Source organism: Tiliqua scincoides, chromosome 5 (assembly GCF_035046505.1).
Source record: "Tiliqua scincoides isolate rTilSci1 chromosome 5, rTilSci1.hap2, whole genome shotgun sequence".
Lineage (NCBI taxonomy): Eukaryota > Metazoa > Chordata > Lepidosauria > Squamata > Scincidae > Tiliqua > Tiliqua scincoides.
In genome coordinates, this window is record NC_089825.1 from 110,014,036 (window position 1) to 110,034,760 (window position 20,725).

General features: G+C 44.1%; 1 protein-coding gene across 1 annotated transcript; it reads left to right on the top strand.

Annotated features, from left to right (window-relative positions):
• Positions 1-4,773: 4,773 nt before the first annotated feature.
• On the top strand, positions 4,774-19,195 carry LOC136653122 (olfactory receptor 5F1-like). The gene is made up of 2 exons (XM_066630044.1): positions 4,774-4,996; positions 18,273-19,195. The coding sequence occupies exons 1-2, from the start codon at positions 4,774-4,776 to the stop codon at positions 19,193-19,195; spliced, it is 1,146 nt and encodes a 381-aa protein (XP_066486141.1).
• The last annotated feature ends 1,530 nt before the right edge of the window (positions 19,196-20,725 follow it).

Below are 20,725 nucleotides of genomic sequence, written 5' to 3' on the forward strand. Positions count from 1 at the left end.
GACCCACCAGGGGGTCGAGCATGAAGGAACCCAAGGTATAGGCTGTAACTGCACAGTAAAATTGATTTATATCAGAGATTGCAGGGAATGAAAAGTTAAATGCATCAAAATAGGGAAAAGTTACCTTCTGTGCTTCACAGCAGAGGAGACTGAGGCACACCCATCACATGCCATGCTTCCCCCAAGCAGTCAGGTATTGACATATCCTTCCAATACCTATCCTACATTAAAGCTTTCTGGGGGGGTGTAGGTTAGAGGGGTCACACTGGAGGAGTGGCACAATGGCCTGAGCCAGGCCAGCTCATATTGAACAAACACCAGGCACAGCAACAAAGACCTTGAACAAAGGCCTTCCTAGAAGGGTGAAAGGTCCCCATGCACCACACATCCCAGGCTGTTTCATCTGTGATGAGTCAACAAAAAAGTAGGAAGCTGAACTGATGGGAACAGACAACTACAATTGCTCAATTCTGCAGTTTCTTCTTGGAAGCAAAGTTCTGTTTTATACTCTCCAAAAAACAGAAAACCCTCCCAACTTTGCTTCGATATAAAACACTGAACTTCATTCATGATGAAATGCTCACCACTAGATACCATCTCACGGAACTAGGAGAGCAAGAATTCCTGTTCTGAGCGGGTGCGTGAGATACATTTCCAAAAGTAGCAGCTGGAGCGACTCTCCCCAGAGTCCACTGACAAGCAGCTAACAAGGTTCATATGACTTGGGTTCACCTGTTTTTGTCTGGTTGGCCTGTGTGTCTACATGCGTGCACGCGCGCACACACACACACACACACACACACACACACAAACAATCTGTTCTTCCATTTATCTGTCTTTCTACCTCTCACCTTCTGACCCAGATCAATTCTTTCCTGAGAAATGTCCATTTCAACAACAGTGCCGGGGAAGAAATTTCTCTTGACCAGCAGGGAGATCTGGCAAGTTCATTTGATATCATCAGCACAGTCACATTCCCCAATCACTCCTTCAGGAGCATCAGTGTTGGCAGGATGGACCCCCAGGCTCCTGCAGGCAGAGAATTCACCTTGAATGGAAGTGCCATCCTGTGGAATCCCAGGTTCAAGCAGGTGGGGAGAATGATGGTGTTTTCTGAATCAAGAATTGGGAGACTGCAGGGGAGGCTGAGGCTGTAATTCTTTGAAAAAATGGAATGAGTTCCATTTAATTGCGTGGAAATGACTTCTGAGTAGACATGAACAGGATGGTACTCTAATGGCCCAATCTTAACATACCAGTGTGCCTCCAGCACTAGGGTCCTGGTGGTGGAATACGGTTACAGCATTGTAAGAGCTGTTTGGGAAGTGCTCATAGCTGCTTGCTTCCAGGCTACCACTCTGGATGGCAAGGGTACCCTCTCACCATGACTGCAAAGAGAAGATCCTCTGAAGGTCCTTGGTAAATCAGCAGGGTGGGCAGAATGGGGCCAGGGGTGGGAGGTTTGGAGCAGATTTGGGAAGACTGGGTTTCAGAGGAAGGAGGGTGTGGAACGTGGCACAAGTGACTTGTGCTGGAAGCTATCCCTTCTGGAGCCAACCAACAGGCGCCCTTTGTCTCCTCTGACTTGTGCCAGCTAAAGAGCTGGTGCAGGTCCAAAGAGATCCAGTGGTGGTCTGGTTATAGAGCTGATAAGAGAAAGGTATAAAATAGCTGGTTACTTTGAAGGCACATGGATGTAAACAGAGGACTAGGTATGTCATTAAATGGAGCAAAATGAACATTAGAGCAATCTGTACCATCCAGTTGATACCTACACACACACCCATTCCCTATGATCATTCTTAGATGGTGCCCCAGTCCAGATGTGTTGAGAAGTGCCATCCTGGCCAGAATAGGCTTGTTCGCGAGGGGCAGCAGATTTGTTGCTATGATTGTGTCCAGTGCTCTGAAGACAGGATTTCAGTGCAGATGGGTGAGTGAAAGACTGCAAAGCTACTTACTGATTATTATTGCTATTATCATTTTTATCATTATTTCTACATGGGGATGAAAAAAAAATGTTTGTTCAGGTCTGGGAGAAGTCAGGGATGGCGGAGCAGTCCTCCTCTGCATCCTCACCCCCTCCCAGGCCTGAAAATCCTACTTGGTTCTGCACCTATGAATAAACTTGCACAGTTCCAAGTAGACCTATAGAGTTTGCAGGGGATTGATAAGGTGTATCAACCTGAGGGAGGACATGATTGAGACATACAAAATTATGCATGGGAAGGATAAAGTGGATAGAGAGATGCTCTTTACACTCTCACAAACCAGGGGACATCCACTAAAATTGAGTGTTGGGAGAGTTAGGACAGGCAAAAGAAAATATTTCTTTACTCAGCGTGTGGTTGGCCTGTGGAATTCCTTGTCACAGGATGTGGTGATGGCATCTGGCCTGGAAGCCTTTAAAAGGGGATTGGACTAGTTTCTGGAGGAAAAATCCATTATGGGTTACAAGCCATGATGTGTATGTGCAACCTCCTGATTTTAAAAATGGGCTTCGTCAGAATGCCAGTGCAAGGGAGGGCACCAGGATGCAGGTCTCTTGCTGTCTTGTGTGCTCCCTGGGGCATTTGGTGGGTGGCTGTGAGATAGAGGAAGCTGGACTAGATGGGCCTATGGCCTAATCCAGTGGAGCTGTTCTTATGTTCTTATGAGTAAGGGAACAAATTCTCCCTTACCTCAAGGAGATCTCCAGCTGCCTCCATTCCAGCCCTGGATACAGCGGAGGCTGCACCGACCCCACTGGATCGCACAGTGGCACTTTGGGTAGGATTGGGCTGTAAACTGAGTTCAATGAGACTTGCTCCCAAGTAAGTGCATATAGAATTGCTGCCTAACTCATTCATTCTGAGATATTCTCCATTGAAAAGTGTGGTTTTCATTTTACTAGGACAGCCAAAACTGCAAAGGTTGCTTAGCAGATACACTCAACAGCCTAACATTTGACATCAAATTATCCAAACACCACATTTCTTTCAATAGCACTGATCAATTCATAAATATTTTAATCACCTTAATTCATTTGGAGAAGGGCTTTCTTGCATGAATTCACTCAAAAACAGGTCAATCCTCTGTTCGGTCATTGCCAAATTTCCTTTTACACAAGGCAAGAGCCTCTGTCTAGCATATCAATATTTTTCTTAAAAAGCAGAACACTTTGTGAGTTCCACTCACCAACAAAAGGGGAACTTTACTCCCTGGAAGAAAACTTGGTGGGTCAGAAAAATCCTGTGGCTTCTGTCACTAACTTTTTTTTAATGCTTCAAAAAAAAAAAAAAAAAGAGTCTGAAGTGTAAGAGCACAATCCTGGGCTCAGCGCTCACCACTGGCACACAATCAGCGCTCACCACTGGCACACAATGTCACAAACGTGCCGTAAGACACGTTTGTGAGGCTTACTGCTGGGCAAGCGCCAGTCGTAGCCCAGCACCTCCTAGCGCAAGGTTAGCATCAGTCGGGCACCTGCGCTCCACCACTTGACAGTCACATGGACTACCGAGCCACAGTAAGTGAAGTGGAGGCATGGGGGGATGCAGGGAGGAGGCGTTCTGGGGAGGGGCTGGAAGATGGGGAGAAGGCGGGGAGCAGGCGTGACAGGGAGGTGGGAGGCACAGAGAGGGAGGCAGAGTCGTGCCGGGGGGAGGGAGCGGGGAGGGAGGGAGGTGGGACCGTTGGAGCAGACTGGTGGATCCTGAGTGTTCGTGTGGGGCTCACTGCCCGACACAAACGCTTTTACCTCACTCGGCAGTGAATTCAGTAACCCCATTCCGGGGCTACTTCCCTTACCCTGGGGAAGGGAACAAAAGTCCCCTTCACCTGAGGTGCTGCCCCCGGCTGCCATGGGCGCACAGGATCTTTGCTGCCACTGAAGTCGAGCGCCCTGGGAGCTGAGGATTGCGCTGTAATATTCTTCAAAGACTGGCACATATCCCCTAGTGAAATGTTCTGATGTTGGTCTAATTATAGCCACTGAACATTCTTGATGGATTTTGAAAGAGTCAAATTGAATTAATTCAGTTCAATGACTTCCTGTTTCAAAAGCAAAACTTGCTATCACTTTCTTTTCAGTGAGTTTCTTGAATTCTCTATAATACCGGATTTCTTGCTAGTTACAAGATGCTGATCCCATCAAGTTGAATGGGCTAATATAGATATGCTGAAATTATGGAGTTTTGCTTATTTCTTTCAGATGCAGAAAAGTGTGACAAATGCCCAGCACATCAGTACCCAAACAGTCGCAAGGATCAGTGCATCCCCAAATTCTTAATCTTTCTATCCTACAAAGAGAACTTGGGAATCCTTTTGTCTTCCTTTGCTCTTTTCCTTGCCCTGCTGACAGTTCTGGTGATGTGGAGCTTCATTCAACACCGCAATACTCCCATTGTCAAGGCCAACAACTGGGGCATCACCTGCACTCTTCTCTCTTCTCTGCTGCTCTGCTTTCTGTGTTCCTTCCTATTCCTTGGTTGGCCTGGGAAGGTGACCTGCCTTCTTCGCCAGACAGTATTTGGCATCGTCTTCTCTGTTGCTGTGTCTTGTGTGTTAGCCAAAACCATCACTGTCATTTTGGCCTTCATGGCCACCAAGCCAGGAAACAGCATGAGAAAGTGGGTGGGGAAGGGGCTGGCAGTCTCAGTCATCATTCTGTGTTCTCTCATTCAAGCTGGCCTCTGTGTGGTTTGGCTGGCAACATCTCCCCCCTTCCCAGAGTTGGACATGCACTCCCACATTGACCAAATCATTATACAATGCAATGAAGGTTCAGTCTTCATGTTCTACATTGTCCTGGGCTACACGGGATGCTTGGGCTTGATCAGCTTCATCGTGGCTTTCTTCGCCAGGAAGTTGCCTGATACTTTTAATGAAGCCAAACAGATCACTTTCAGCATGTTGGTGCTCTGCAGTGTTTGGATATCTTTTTTCCCAAGTTACCTGAGCACCAAGGGGAAACACATGGTGGCTGTGGAGGTCTTCTGTATCTTGACCTCCAGTGGTGGGTTGTTGAGTTGCATCTTTCTTCCAAAGTTCTACATTATTATTCTGAGGCCTGAGCTGAACACTAGAGCCCAGCTCGTACGGAAGAAGGCTGCTAGTCCATGACTTTTGGAATTGATCTCATATTACCATCCCCAGCTTTTATTTCTCATCTCCTTTATTAGTGAGCAAACAACTAAAAAACAAAACAGCAACAAAGTAACCAGAAAAAAATAAAATACATAAAGCTTACAAAATATTTTAATAAGCAATCTATTGAGGTGTTTTTTTCTGATGAGTAACACCTCTGCATGAATATTAATAAGCAATTTGCAAACCATCTCTACTAAAGCATTCAAGTCTTTCAAATGCTTCCCTAATATGTAGCTATTATCTATAAGCCACATCTTTAAATATTGGTAATGTTTTCAAATGTTGTCATCTGTTTCCATTTTGGACAGTCCCTCAAGAAGGATAACATGGCCAATGGTACAAAAGAACACTGAAAGCTCTAGGACTCTTAATTACATCACATTCAGGGTGATCAGACATCCTCTTTTTCCAGGACATGTCCTTTGTTTTAACCTTGTGTCCTAGAAAAGAACTTAAATGTCCTCCTTTTCCCTGTGAGTGGGCCCCTGTAGGCAGCACACAGCCTTCTTGTAATTAATAAACTATATGTAATATAGCCCTGTGGTGAAATTGTATACCTGCCATCCAGAAGATTCTCTCAGATTCTCTCAGATCTCTGATCAGATTCTCTCAGATCAAGACATTCATCACAGTGACCAAAAAAACAAAACCATTGCAGTGACAAACTCAAGCTGGAAATGAGATTGGAATGGGCCTTGATTACGAGCATCAATCCAAATACATCTAAAGTTGCACAGCACGGATGAAAGATGATTATTCTCCAATGAGGGCATGTAATCAACATTTCTCCTACAAGTCTTCCCAGTTGTTTTTGCATAGGTAAGATAATAAAACGTGAGTCAGTTGTGATTCCATTGTACACATGACATTAAGCAGTGAGTATACCCACTTGTGTTCCAGAATGAGACTTACAACACCATTCATATTCTCTTTCCTTAAAGATGTACTCTGTTCTCCTAAGGTCAACATTCCTGCCCTTCTCTCCCCAAAGCCATCTTCAGGGATGCCATTTAGCGAAGAATGGTCATCCAGTTTCCTCTTTCCTCACCCTCCATTCTTTTTTTAAAAAAAATAGATATGAGGATTCTTCAAGAGCCCTTGTATTTCTTGCTACTGAAATATGAAGTCTCAACTCAAGTGACTGGCATCAAATGAGGAGGTAGGCAAGGATGGGGTGAAACAATATATACCTTTAATTGTGGGGATAATAATATAATAACCAAGGAGGGAGAAAGTTAAAAAAAATCACCAGACCTTTGCTCATACAACTAGGCCCTAAAAGTCAGTCATTTCTAGGCAAGAAAAGGGAATCCTTACACATGAGGGGACACATAAGGTCACAAATGGAGATGGGGGAGGTAGGAAGGGAATTGTTGGGAGAATAACAAGGGAAATAGTGTGGGTTCCTGAATGAGAGGTGGGATATAAATATATGAAATAAACACTGAATAAACAAAGTTTGCCTAATTGACACTGCCTGGCAAACCAAATTGCTGTCAAATGTCAGAGAATATTGGCTTCAGCCCATGTCTGGCAAAAGGGCCACCCCACTTTTTTCAGTGTGGGGTGCTGTGTACGCAATCTTTGCAAAGAAAAAAAGACACATATACACACTTCAATTCACAATAAACAAGACCGACTTGTTTCCTTTTCAAATAGTGCACAGGTATGGGATCAAGAGCCTATGCATGCATACTCAGAAGTAAGCTCCATTATAGTCAATGGGACTTACTCCATGTAAGTGTGGGTAGGATTGCAGCCCCACCAGAGTCTGATCCTGGTGTGAGGGGAGAGAGTTATAGACCTGCATTATTTGGCAAACCACAGCCACCCCTGTCCCATTCAGTGGTTATTTAATATGTAAAGCAAATAGTGGGCAAGTATGTGGCAATCTAGATTGAGACCTTCAAAATTCAGTTGCAGAAATCCACAGGGAAGAAGTTTAAAGCATGTCTCTAATGAACACTAAAATAAGCCTTCCAACAAGCCTTTGCAGCCAAGCGGTTTGATCCAGCTCCTCTAATCAGTCCTATGGAGGCCAATGGGACATACTTTACAGGAGGTATGTATACTACAACATTTTGGAGTTTGGCCTCTTCTAAAATTATTTCAGTTGGAAATTCAAAACACAGAAACAAAGGGGGAAGGATATATATTGGAAGGAGGGATGGTTCACACATCTTGCAGAATTAGGCTCACATTTTCTGTATGTCATCCCAAAAGTCTGCCTGAATTTCCAGGCAGAAATAGGAGGCCAGCGCAGAGGGTGAGTAAAAAAAAACTCACCCTCCGTCCCCAGTGGTGGTGCAATCCTGGAATGGAGAGGAGATTGGACAGGGGTGGGCAAATTGGGCACGGGAGGGGTTGGGATCGAGCATGATACCTGTCAAATCCAAGGTCCCTTCCTGGGCCTGATCCACCTGCATGGACTTGTGCTAGTGATATCACTGTCACAGGTCCAAGCTGACCCATTGAGTCTGCTGGGGCTTATCTCAGGGAAAGGGGACAAATATCCCCTTACCCCAAAGGTGACCTCCAGCAGCCAAAAATCTCCATACCGGTGTCACTGCATCACCGAGCAGGGATTGAGCTGCCCATCACAATTCATTTCAGTGGTGCGTATACAAGATGATTTTCTTTGGTCACAACCAAGTTTTCCTCTTAATAGTTCTGGGTATTGAGGAAAGCAGCATACAAATATTTTAATGAGTTAAATAGATTGATAAATAGCAATACATTTCGCGCACGCACACAGAAACTCAGACATATTCACACACAATAAATGGTGTGAAAATCACTATTACTACTAATGCCACTAATCTTCAAAAGTAAATAAATAAATAAATAAATAAATAGACCTCATGTGTTCTATGTGGCAAATACTGAAAAGTTGCCTCATTAATTGCAGGCTGAATTAGAGACAAGATCCCGCCAACTTGTCCACTTGGCCTGAACAAGTTGTCTTGGGTACCTCTGTCAAATGTACAACTGCCCGTCATCTTTCCACACTCACACCAGGGGAAGAGAAACAGCAACAAATGCAGCCATAACCACCACCATGGTGCAAAGACTAGTCTCCCCAGGCCGCGGCTACCCACTTGCCTACCCACCTTGATTTACTGCTGATTTATTCTCTGTCCCTTGCTTTCATCATATTCTCTTTTGGAAGCTGCTCTGAAATCTCAGGCTGCAAAACATCCTATAAAAATAAATTCTTTGCTAGACCTGGATGTACCTTCCTATGGAATCAAATAGAACTAGAATGTCAGAGGTGCCCCAAGAAAGCTTTTGCTTATTTAGTAGTCTAAAGATGAATTTATTGATTCTGACCCCTTTATAGAGCAACACCCACCACTGAATTGAAGACTGATTTCAGCATGGAAGTACCTCCAGGATTAAGTGGCCTCTATTTTTATTCACCTGGATAGCTACCTACATGAATGAGCACTAAGTATAGTGTTTTTGAGAAGTTAGACACCTCTCTGAGGACTACAATTTCTGACTTTAAAAAAAACACCAGGAAGATTTTATGAAATGTACTCTCTGCTCCTTAGAGAGATGGTAATAGGAAAAGTTAGTTTGTGTTGGACTGCTGTGAACATGTAGACTGGATGTTCACCCTGTTCACTTGGGAGAACAACTGTTTCAAGATGGCCTCTTTCTGCCTGGGCACCCTAATTTTAAATGATGGCAGCCCAATAAACAGAGGAAAATGAAAAGCAGGGATTCTATGCTAGATGGTAAGCACCAGGTGCTATGCCCTGGCCAGAAGTTTGTTTCACTTGGGCTTTGTTTCAAAATCATTACATACTAAAGGAGATAGTGAAAGCCAGTCCTTGTATGTCCATGCTTTATTAGGAGAGAAAAAAGCAAATGAATCCAGATAGATATGATAGAATCTCTCAACATAAGAATCCAGTAGGATTCTATGGGGAAAAATTTAAATACTCCTTAGTTTCACAGCCTTATGTTGTTTGGTCCACATTCATTCTTCTTCCTGCCTGCCTAGTTGTTGAATCATTAAGGGCACAATCCTAACCCCTTATGTCAGTGCTTTCCAGCACTGGCATAGCAGTGCCAATGGAACATGTGCTGCATCCTGCAGTTGGGTGTCACTCATGGAGGCCTCCTCAAAGTAAAGGAATGCTTGTTCCCTTACCTCAGAGCTGCATTGCCCTTATGTCAGTGCTGGAAAGCACTGACATAAGGGGTTAGGACTGTGCCCTAACTCTCTAGCACCTCCACTTCAGCCTTCCTCCATGAACCACTGTGCCATCCAGCATCCAGGGTAGTAACAATCCCCTCCCCCCTTTCTATCAGATCACCACCAACTTATGGAAGTCGAAGCCACACAGGTTGATCAGCCAACTCCCCTGGATTGCTTCTAAGTGCCCTCACTTCTTCTCTCCCATCTTGGGACAACAGGCAACTCAGATCCCTTCCCAGGCCACCTTCAAGGTTATCATATCCCTTGCATGGGTAGGGATAACTACCATAACACTCCATAACACTCTTCCTGTTTCTGTGACCCCTCCTGCCTAGGAGAATTTGCATGATTGACAGTTTGCTGCTGTGATCCCTGCAATGCTGAATCTCACCATTTCTGTTCTGTATCCAGGGCCAGCCCAAGACCTCCTGATTCCTAAGGTGGCATGTCAAATGCTGCCCTTCTCAATTTACAATAGTCCCTTGAAGCAGTTGCTAACAAACTCAATCCCCCAAAGTCTCATTAACTTCCAAAGTCATGAGAGTGGTTCATTATTTCTGACATGAGTTCCTCCTGTACTCAAAGGATCACTGTGTCAATGCAAGAGGGTTCCTTTCACTATGCCAATTATTTCTGTCATCCCTGGGGACTGATAGCTCTTGGGACTGGGTTTAAAAAACAACAGTTAAAACTTGATTGTGTCTTCATCAGAGTTCAATAGCAGATGGAGATGGAGAAAGAAGAAGCAGACTCAGCTGGATGATTATCTCCTTCATATTTTCTGACCTGTGAGTAACCTTCTTCATTGAATTTTTACCTTTTGCTTCCTAATTTAATGAGAAAAAAGGACCTTTTCTCCAGGGGATGCAGAATCTGACTCAGCTCCCCACCTTAAACAAACCTGATTGGAGACATTTTTCTCCTTGCCTCAGCTCTCAGAAGCAGAAGCTGCATTATCGAGTCCTTTATCTCCCCCCATGCAGTTTCTTCGACGCCGCCCCTTGCTTCATACAACTCCTATAGAAAGGAGCTGCACCCTCCTGCATCCCCTTATGGAGCTGATAAATGGCATGAACTGGAGAATTTATTGTTGCAGCATTCTCATCTATTACTGCTGCAATCTCAACATTCTCTCCTAACCTCTCGCACAGTAAGCACAATTTTTTCTCAAACTGAGACTATAGTGGGACTCTTAAAGGAACTGCAACACACCATTGCTTCATTGCAGTTAAGTGCCCCTTGCTGCCACATGAAACAAAAAAAACTGTATGCAAATCCCTTATGTAAGCACTCAGTTTCACTGACTCATGAGAGTAAACCTGCTCAATTGATTTACGAACCAAACTGCATTGCAATTACAATTCCTCGGCATGGAGGGAATCGTTTTGATTGGAGTAAACTAAGGCCAGTCAAGAAACATCTGGCTACTCTACTAGGAACAACTTTTTCCTTTATTGATCTTCGGAAAATGGAAAAACTGTTTCCAACTAGCTCCACGGACAGGTTCCTGTTAGATTTCTCTTCCATCCACTTCCCAAAGCTGCTGCTCCGGCATGCAGGAGCCTTAAAGAGACATGGGATTCTTATCCAAAGACACTTCAGGAATACCCAAGTTATGAGCCTCCTTCCTTTTATTCCCTGTAAGCACAAATCCAGGACTTCGACACTTCCTTCATCTTCTAACCAGAAACCATTGTCGAAAACACCTTCGTCTTCAGTAGCTGAGACCAATCCTTTGGAGCAATTAACAGCTTCTGATTTTTCCCTTCTTCAAATGGAAACTGATGATCCTAACCTTCAGGGAAAGACTTTTGAGAATTCAGCTCAACCCTCACCTGTTTTTAACTTTCAAATTTCTCCTGTGATTTTAAATTCCTTGACTAAACCCATTGTTTCACCTTCTTCAGCCAGTTTCACTTATGCCTGTGAGGAATGTACTTCTTTACCATCTTCTCCAACATGTAATCCTGTTACTTCATTATACCCAAATTGTATAGTGGAAAATTGTTCTCACTCTGGTTCCTTTTTGTTAGTGGATGCAACAACCCAATCCATATCCCCTTTAAACTTTAATTTTACAAGCCCTGACCTTCAAGGACCATTGCCGATTACTGATACAGTCCAAATCCTACCCAATTCTCCTATTTCCACGCGGCCTCCTTCTCCTAATCCCCTCATCCATCCATTAGTTGAATTATCCACGCATGTATCCAGTATTACAAACTGTAGTCAGCCTGTGGCTATTGACTCTTTATCTTCTATTATATCACTTGACCACTCACCAAATCCCAATCCTTCTGGTTGACTATCCACTTCTGTCCCAGTTGTTCCACCTCCAGCTACCCCTTTTAAATTAACTTCTTGGACTATTGCTGGCTGGAGAAATAAATCCATGGACTTGGATTTTTTAAGTTATTTTTCATCTTTTGATTTAATTTCTCTTCAAGAAACATGGTCACTAACCCCTCTTTATATGCCAGGCTTTATTTCATATTCCCTACCTGCCTTTAAAACTAACACAAGAGGCCGCCTCTGTGCAGGCCTTTGCTGCTTCTTAAATTCTTCATCTAGACTCTCATTAAATTCTTTATCCACACTGTCCTCTTTTTTTCAAGCTTTCCTTCTTTTAACTAACAACATCCAAATATTAGTCCTCAATATATATGTCCCACCTTCCCACCCAGATTGTCTTTCGTTCTGGGATAATGTCAAATCCTTTCTATTTGACTATCTCAAGACTAACCCCCTTGTGTTTTTATTACTCTTGGGAGATTTTAACTCTAGGTTAGGCCCTGATAATGTAGCACTAGCTCAATATTTGAACTGGGTCTTAGAAGATTTTACTTCCCCGGAATTCCAAGGACTTAGATCTTCTATGGATCCCTCCTTTACTCCTTACTTGGTAGATCTTTGTCTTGAATTTAATTTGTATATTTTAAATGGTTCCTTCACAAATGACATCCCAGGCAGATTGACACACTTTTCTCATAAAGGGGCTAGTATCCTTGATTATATCCTTACTTCCTTAGAAATTTTCCCCTTTATTACACATTTTATTGTCGATCAACGGTTTGATAGTGATCATTTGCCAATTCTTGTGAATCTATCTTTCACTCCTCCTTTTGAGGGGCATAACTCTTCTCCTACTTATATATCTCGCAACCTTAGATGGTCCTCTAAATCTGGAGAGGCTTTCCAAAACTGGACCAGAACGAGGGAGGTTATGGATCTTTACTCAAAGCTATCTGTGACCTGATCGCCCTCCCTTGCTATTGCACTCTATGAGTTGCTCACTCAGTCACTGGTTCAGTCACTGAGATCGCCTCGGGATTTGACTACACGCTTTCATTCTCCTTCTTGGTTTGATGCTGAGTGTTGGACTGCCAAGAAATATGTTAGGCAATTCTTTCACTCTGTATCCCGTGATCCTTCTCCAGAAATGCTTAAAGCATTTTTCCTATTTAAAAAAAACATGTGGCAGTTTCTTTGATTATAAGAAACATGTATTTCCCCCCCAAAATTGGACTCTATGACGCGATGCATTCTAACAACCATAAGCTTTTCTGGTCTTTGGTTTCACACACTCACTCCCAGTCAAGTTACATACCCCCTTCTTTGATCTCTCCCTCCACTTGGACTACTTATTATTCTAAAGTCTTCTCTGCACCGAATCTAGATGTTACCTATCTTTTATGCCCTCCCAACTTGCCAGAATGGCCACCTGTCTTGCCTTCTGAAATTATGGAGCTTATCAGTTCCTTGAAACCTGGGAAAGCCCCCAGATGAAATTCCAACAGAGTTTCTCACCAATAATCCTTCTTGGTGGTCTACTCCTCTGTCCAATTTATTCACAATCATCAATAAATCTGGTTTAATCCCTGCTACTTGGCTGGTGTTGGCAACCTTCAGTCTCGAGAGACTATGGTATCGCACTCTGAAAGGTGGTTTTGGAACATTGTCTAGTGTGGCTGAAAAGGCCGATTCGGGAGTGACAATCCCTTCCACAACGGGAGCAAGTGTCCCTGGTCTGTCTCCCTGGCTATGGGCCTTCCTTCTTTGCCTCTTTGCCTCAGACTGTTGGCCAAGTGTCTCTTCAAACTGGGAAAGGCCATGCTGCACAGCTTGCCTCCAAGCGGGCCGCTCAGAGGCCAGGGTTTCCCACCTGTTGAGGTCCACTCCTAAGGCCTTCAGATCCCTCTTGCAGATGTCCTTGTATCGCAGCTGTGGTCTACCTGTAGGGCGCTTTCCTTGCACGAGTTCTCCATAGAGGAGATCCTTTGGGATCTGGCCGTCATCCATTCTCACGACATGACCGAGCCAACGCAGGCGTCTCTGTTTCAGCAGTGCATACATGCTAGGGATTCCAGCACGTTCCAGGACTGTGTTGTTTGGAACTTTGTCCTGCCAGGTGATGCCGAGAATGCGTCGGAGGCAGCGCATGTGGAAAGCGTTCAGTTTCCTCTCCTGTTGTGAGCGAAGAGTCCATGACTCGCTGCAGTACAGAAGTGTACTCAGGAAGCAAGCTCTGTAGACCTGGATCTTGGTATGTTCCGTCAGCTATGTTCCGTCAGCTACAGGTATGTTCCGTCAGCCAAAGACAAATTCTATGATGACCTGGCCACCACTATCAAGAAGATCCCCGTAAAAGAACCATTGTTGATCCTTGGTGATTTCAATGCTAGAGTTGGTGCTGATAACAGTTCGTGGCCCACTTGCTTTCGTGGCCCACTTGCTTAGGTCAGTTCGGCACTGGGAAGATGAACGAAAATGGCCAACGCCTGCTAGAGTTTTGCTGTCTTCACGGTCTCTGTGTCAGCAACACATTCTTCAACACGAAGCCCCAACATAGAGTCTCCTGGAGACACCCAAGATCAAAGCACTGGCACCAGCTCGCTACTTGGCTAGCCTCTGTAATAGTACCAATCTTTAAAAAAGGAGACCCCGCCTCTCCTAACAACTATTGGCCAATCAATCTCCTTTCATTTATTGGGAAGTTGTATTCCAGGTATCTCTTAAACAAACTTATATCCTGAGCTGATTCGATAGGTCTCCCGAGCAGGGAACAAATTGGCTTCCGCCCGGGATCCTCCACAATAGATTATATATTTACTCTTTCCTTTTTAGCTAGCAAGTATTCTGAGTATCATGTCACTAAACTTTATTCTGCTTTTATCGATCTCAGAGGTGCCTTTGACTCTATTGACAGGAATATTTTGTGGAGGAAACTGATTAAATGAGGGATTGACCCCCGTCTCCTCTTTTTGATTCAACAATTACACTCTTCTAACACCTGTCGCATCCGATTGGATCGCTCAGGTGCCATGTCAGACAGTATACTGGTGAGCAAGGGTGTCTGACAGGGATGTATTCTCGCTCCTTTTCTATTCAACGTTTATCTTGCTGATCTTCCCTCTTTTCTCCCTTCCTCAGGAATTTCTGATCCCTCTCTAAATGGTTCCCCTATTCCGATCCTTTTATATGCAGATGATGCTGTGTTACTATCTATTACCAAGCTAGGTCTTCGTAGACTGCTGATCTCCTTCCAAGAATATTGTCTTCTTAATCTATTGTTGATCAATTCTGAAAAAAAACAAAGATCTTAGTTTTTTCTAAATCCTGGGCTCCATCCCCCTGGAGGATTGATAACTTAATATTCCAACAAGTTAAATCCTTCAGATACTTAGGAATCACTTTTCATTATCAACATTCTTGGCTATACCATCGTAGATCTGCTATCTCTTCAGCTCTGCTATCTCAAAATGCGATTGCCCGATTCCATTTTTATAAGGGCAACCAGTACATCCATGCTGCCATTCATGCTCTCCAAATTCAAGTTTTTCCTCAATTACTTTATGGAGTTGCTGTTTGGATTGAAGCAGCTAATCAGGTGATAGACAAAGTAACTGTTAAATTTTTGAGAAGAATTCTTGGAGTTCCAAACCTAATTAGGCTGTCCACTATGATTTTGGAACTGGGTATTCATCTCCCCACTACTGTAGCTTTGACTTAAGTTTTGGCTTAGACTCCATCTTAATATCCATTCGAATTCTATTCTCTTAGATCTATTAAAAGACTCTTTTTCATCCAACTGGTTTAAATTCATTGATGCCAAACTATCTTCTTTAGATCTTTCTCCTGAACTCTTAGCTGATTTGGACCTTCAAAAAGCGCATCTTCTCAATAAACTTAAACTTTGGGAGCAAGAATATGCAACTTTACTGTCTAGCTTAAATCCGGCCTGCTCATCTCTCTCTTTTGGTTTGTCCCCTTCTCTGGGCCGTCCTGCGAACTATTTTACCCAACTTACCATCCCTAGTAAAAGACGGGCCTTTATGTTGGCGAGACTGAATATCTTTCCATTGGCATTACATCAAGGGAGCTTCTCTAAAACTCCTTGTCCAAATAGATTATGTCTATTTTGTTCAGTTGAACCAGATACTCTGGATCATATCCTTCTTCGGTGCACTGCTCATCACAACCTCAGGTCCCACTTACTTGACTCTTTTCTTTCTTCTCTTCCTGTTTCCCTTGTTGATCCTTTCCCAGTTCTTCTCAGTGATTATTCCCCTCCTATTACCAACCTGGTGGCGGAATTTTTAGCGGTAGTCTCTAAGGCCAAAGTTTGAAGTTAACATTTCCAAAGCTGTTCTATTTTATTATGTTATTTATTCTCTGTAAACTTTTAATATGCCAATAAAGGTACTGAAGCGTGTGTCCTGAATGTGAAAACCCTTCTGTGGATGGTTTGATGATTTTAAGAGCTTGAAAATAGGATTTCCCATCTTTAGTACAGTTTCAGTTTTCTGTCATTCTCCCAAGAATAGACACCATAAGGTCACACTTCCAAGAATTTCACTTTCATTTTCATTAAACCAACAAATATTTAACCCTATAATGGTAGCAAAAAACTTGAAAGAATGTGAGAAGGGACAAGAGGCCAAGCAACTGAAAGAGGGCAGTGTGCACATGTAGAAGGATCACCTTGTAATAGGTATGATGCACCCACTTACTTTTGGCATAAAATGGTATGGCAGAGGTTCTGCCTCCCGAGTTAAGCCTTTTCAGGGGAGGGGTGAAGGCAGAGACACAATCCCCAGGATTGCATCATTAAAGGGGGGATGAAGGGGGCTGTTTTAATTCACAGGGGTCTGCTGCACCATCCAGGAGTTAGAAACCCTTGCTTGCCTCCAGATTAACACCTTATGAGGTTTCTTTGTCAACAGCCAGATCTTGACATGAGTGGTCTACCAGGACTGAGGACAAAGCTAAGGGCATGCAAGAACGAAACAGGCAAGGCAGGTTTCAAGAGGAGGAAGCGCAAAGAAGGCAAATGGAACACAGAGTAGGCACCTCTTAGTGGAACTATTGACCATCCTTGAAACAAATGCTTTCTGCTTCTTTTTTACAGAGGCTGTTGAAAGGCTACATTCAGGCAGACACATATGGCTTCAAGTGTGTGTGTGTGTGTGTGTGTGTGTATGCTATTGCTGTAAATGAGGGGGATACATACTGGGACTACAGTTTCTCCTCTTCGGTCACTACAGTCAGTGCTGCTGCCAGGATGCTGGATGCCCTGGAGCCAAACTTTACACAGAAATCGCCCCCATGGCAACCTTGTCCATCCCCCTGATAGTGTGTTGAGTACTTTTTGATTCATTGGGGAAAGCATGTATTGCCTTAGTTTTGAAGACTAGTGGCATGGTCCGTTCATTTGAATGCACTAGTACACTTTTGTGTTCATGAAAGAGGATTCACCCACAGGCATTCTGTGAAGACATACCCTCCTCTATTCCAATCCTTTTCTCCTGCTATGCAATTTATCTGACAATGTGCTGCTCACCTACTGCCCATATGGGGGGGGGGGTTGCTTCTGTGCCTTATATATGCCTCATGATACATATGTCTCCTATGCAATTGTCTAGTAGTCACTCCTCTCCCATATCCCTGTGTGTACCCCAGTCACGTTTCTTGTGGGAGGTGCCTTTGTCCTGGGAGCCTGGAAGGGAAAGAGTTTTTGAGAACTTGCCTGAGAAGAATGGGGGGGGAGAGTCCTCTTAGCATGCCTACGCTCTGTTTTCATTGGCAGGGAACAAACAATATCAGGATTCACGTGCCAGTCAGATAAGGTTTGCAGCTACGTTTGCCAGAGAAGACAAAATTCTATAATTGCTTTCTGACATTGAATTTGTTTTGATGCTTCCTGTATCTCTAGCAAGCATACTTACAGCACAACCCTATGCTTGTCTACTCCAAAGTAAGTCCTCTGGTCTACAATGGGGCTTACTGTCTGGAAAGTGTGCAATGGATTGCAGCTGTAGTTTTAAAAAACATTTTGTGTTGCATGTGCAGTTTATCTAAGGTAACTGTTGAAATTTGTACTGTGATGAGAGCTTTTCTGGTTTAAGCAGAACTGATATACTTTTATCTGATGGGAAAATTTTGAGTTTTTGTGTTCACCTTCATTTACTTCTGTATTTAGCAGTTCAAGGTCTTTTTGTGTAAAGACAGAATTCTCACCCTCAGTGAGGCTGTCTGGCTGAAAAAGAATTTCATCTGAATGACCATCTTGGAAAGATGGATCACAATATCTGCCCTGGAAATTTGCTCCGGCAGCTGAAGGGCAGGGTATAAATATTTTAAATAAAAAAAAATATTGTATCATTTTCATCTTTCCTCTAGAATCCCTGTGGTTCAACTCTGTTACATTTCCAAAGCAGGAGCAAATAAATATCTTATTTTTTAAACATCTTTATGAAATTTCCAGCATTAACAATATAAAGTGTGATGCTGTCTCCTGCCTAGGATGTTACAGTATTTTGGCTGAAGTTGGACTCCATCAATCCAAAAGGAATACAGAACTAAACAAGTCTCGCAGGATTTGTCCTCAAGGGATTCTCTATTGATTCAAAGAACAAGAGTCTTCTCTTTGCTATAGGCCTGTTAGTCTACCTGTTGACTTTGGCAGGGAATCTAGTCATCATTATATTGATCAGAGTTGACCAACGCCTCAAAACTCCCATGTACTTCCTCTTGGGGAATCTCTCTTTTGTAGAGATCTGTTACAAATCTACCACAGTTCCAAAGATGCTGTGGGACCTCTTATCAGGGGACAAATCCATCTCCTTCATAGGATGTGCTCTCCAAATGTATTTCTTTGTCACTTTGGGAGGCACAGAATGTGTACTTCTCTCAGCCATGGCTTATGACTGCTATGCAGCCATCTGTCACCCTCTGCACTATACCCTGCTCATGAGTCAGCCCATCCATGGCATTTTGCTGGCGGTTTTGTGGATTATTGGCAACATCAATTCTGTTGTCAACACAGCATTAATCTTTTCCCTAGATTTCTGCCACTCCAATGAAATTGACCATTTCTTCTGTGACATTCCTCCTATTCTGCACCTTTCTTGCTCTGATGTATTTCTTGTCAAGTTGATGAACTTCACTATCTCTGTGGGGGTCATTATTGTGCCTTTCTCCCTGACTCTTCTTTCCTACATCCTCATTGTCTCTGCAGTGCTCAAAATCCACACGGTCTGTGGTAGGATCAAGGCATTCTCTACCTGTGCTTCCCACCTCACTGTGGTGAGCATCTTCTATGGCACCATCATTTACACCTATATACGTCCTTCCTCGAACCATTCCTTGGAAGAGGATCGCCTGGTTTCTGTGTTGTATGCCATCATTACTCCCCTGCTAAACCCCTTGACCTATAGCTTTAGGAAGTGCAGGGGGCCTTTTGGAGAGCGCTTGGGAAAAACAGGTTATAAGTATGGGATCAATGTCTTAAGAAGGTCTGATGTGACACACAGTCAATGGGTAGCCCAACCATATCCTGCACTGGAACAGGAAGGCTGACTAGCCTGTGCTGTATCCAGCTCAGTGTAGGAGGTGGCTGTTGTGCAACTTGGAATAAGGTCTTATTGGTCACCTGTTGGTTTCCTTCTGCTTCTGACCTAAGGACAAAATATGTGCTCAACTCTGTGTACTAATTGTTGAAACACTAATGCATTTGTAAAAAAATAAAAAAATTTTTTTTTTATTTCCTCTGCTAAAAAATAATAATAATAATAATAATAATAATAATAATAATAATTGATGGAAAATCTCAGGTTCAGGTTGGTTGGCCTATGATGAACAGTTCCGCATGCGCGTGGGAACTAACCCACACCTCTCTTGGAATAGGAAGTATTCGGAGCTGTGGATTCAGCTCATGATGCCGAGTGGCGCTGCTGGGGGTGAGCGATCTTACAGTGGACACCTGATTGCCAGGAGTGCGGGGCGTGATTTTAGCTCAAAACCTGAGGTCAGTCATAGGCATGGAAGACATGGTCCAGAAGAAGATTGCCAAGGAAGTGGGTTTGGGGCGAGTTTTGGGCCCTTTTCCTACTCCCCCCCTGCCTGACCTCAAGGTTTCCCCACTAGGAGTGGTGCCTAAGAAGGCCCCTGGAGAATACCGCCTCATTCATCATTTGTCCTACCCCACGGGAACATCGGTGAACGATGGCATTCCTGACCAGTTCTGCATGGTTCACCACACCTCTTTTGACCAAGCAGTTCGCATATTGAGACGCTGTGGCCCGGGCGTGCTTATGGCAAAATGCGATATTGAGTCCGCTTTCTGACTGCTTCCGGTGCATCCAGGGGATTTTTGCTTGCTGGGCTGTACTTTTGGGGGCCAGTTCTATTTAGACTGGTTGCTACTGATGGGGTGTTTGCTGAGTTGTGCCACTTTTGAACACTTTAGTACTCTGCTGGAATGGGAGCTACGGAGGTGGTGTGGAACGTGCACTACTGCTCATTACCTTGATGACTTTCTTTTTATGGGCGCAGCTGGCACAGCACAGTGCCAGAGGCTGCTAGACACTTTTGAGTCCCTGGCATGCGATTTAGGGGTCCCGCTAGCTAAGGACAAGACTGAGGGCCCTCTTCCCGCATGACCTTCCTCGGCATCGAACTTGACTTGGTGGCAGCAGCCAGCAGGCTCCCGGTGGACAAGTTGACGGCTCTAGCGTCCCGCTTGCAAGCAGTTATTTGGGCGTGGAAGGTTATGCTGCGCAAATTGCAGGCTTTGGTGGAGCACCTGAACTTACCTTGTAGGGTGGTCGCACCAGGGAGGGCTTACCTGCGTAGGCTGTGTGCTGCCATGACTGCGTTGTGCTCGCCGCACCATGAAGTGCAGGTGACGTCGGCCATGCGGGTGGATATGGTCATCTGGTTCCGTTTCCTGGAAGAGTTCAACGGGGTTTCATTTTGGCATTCAGAGCAGCTGCTTAGGGTGGACCTTCAGGTGCACTCAGATGCAGAGGGGGGCCTTGGGTTTGGCATCTTCTTCCGTGGTCGCTGGTGCGCTGCACTGTGGCCATGGAGCTGGGTGCAGGGTGGCAT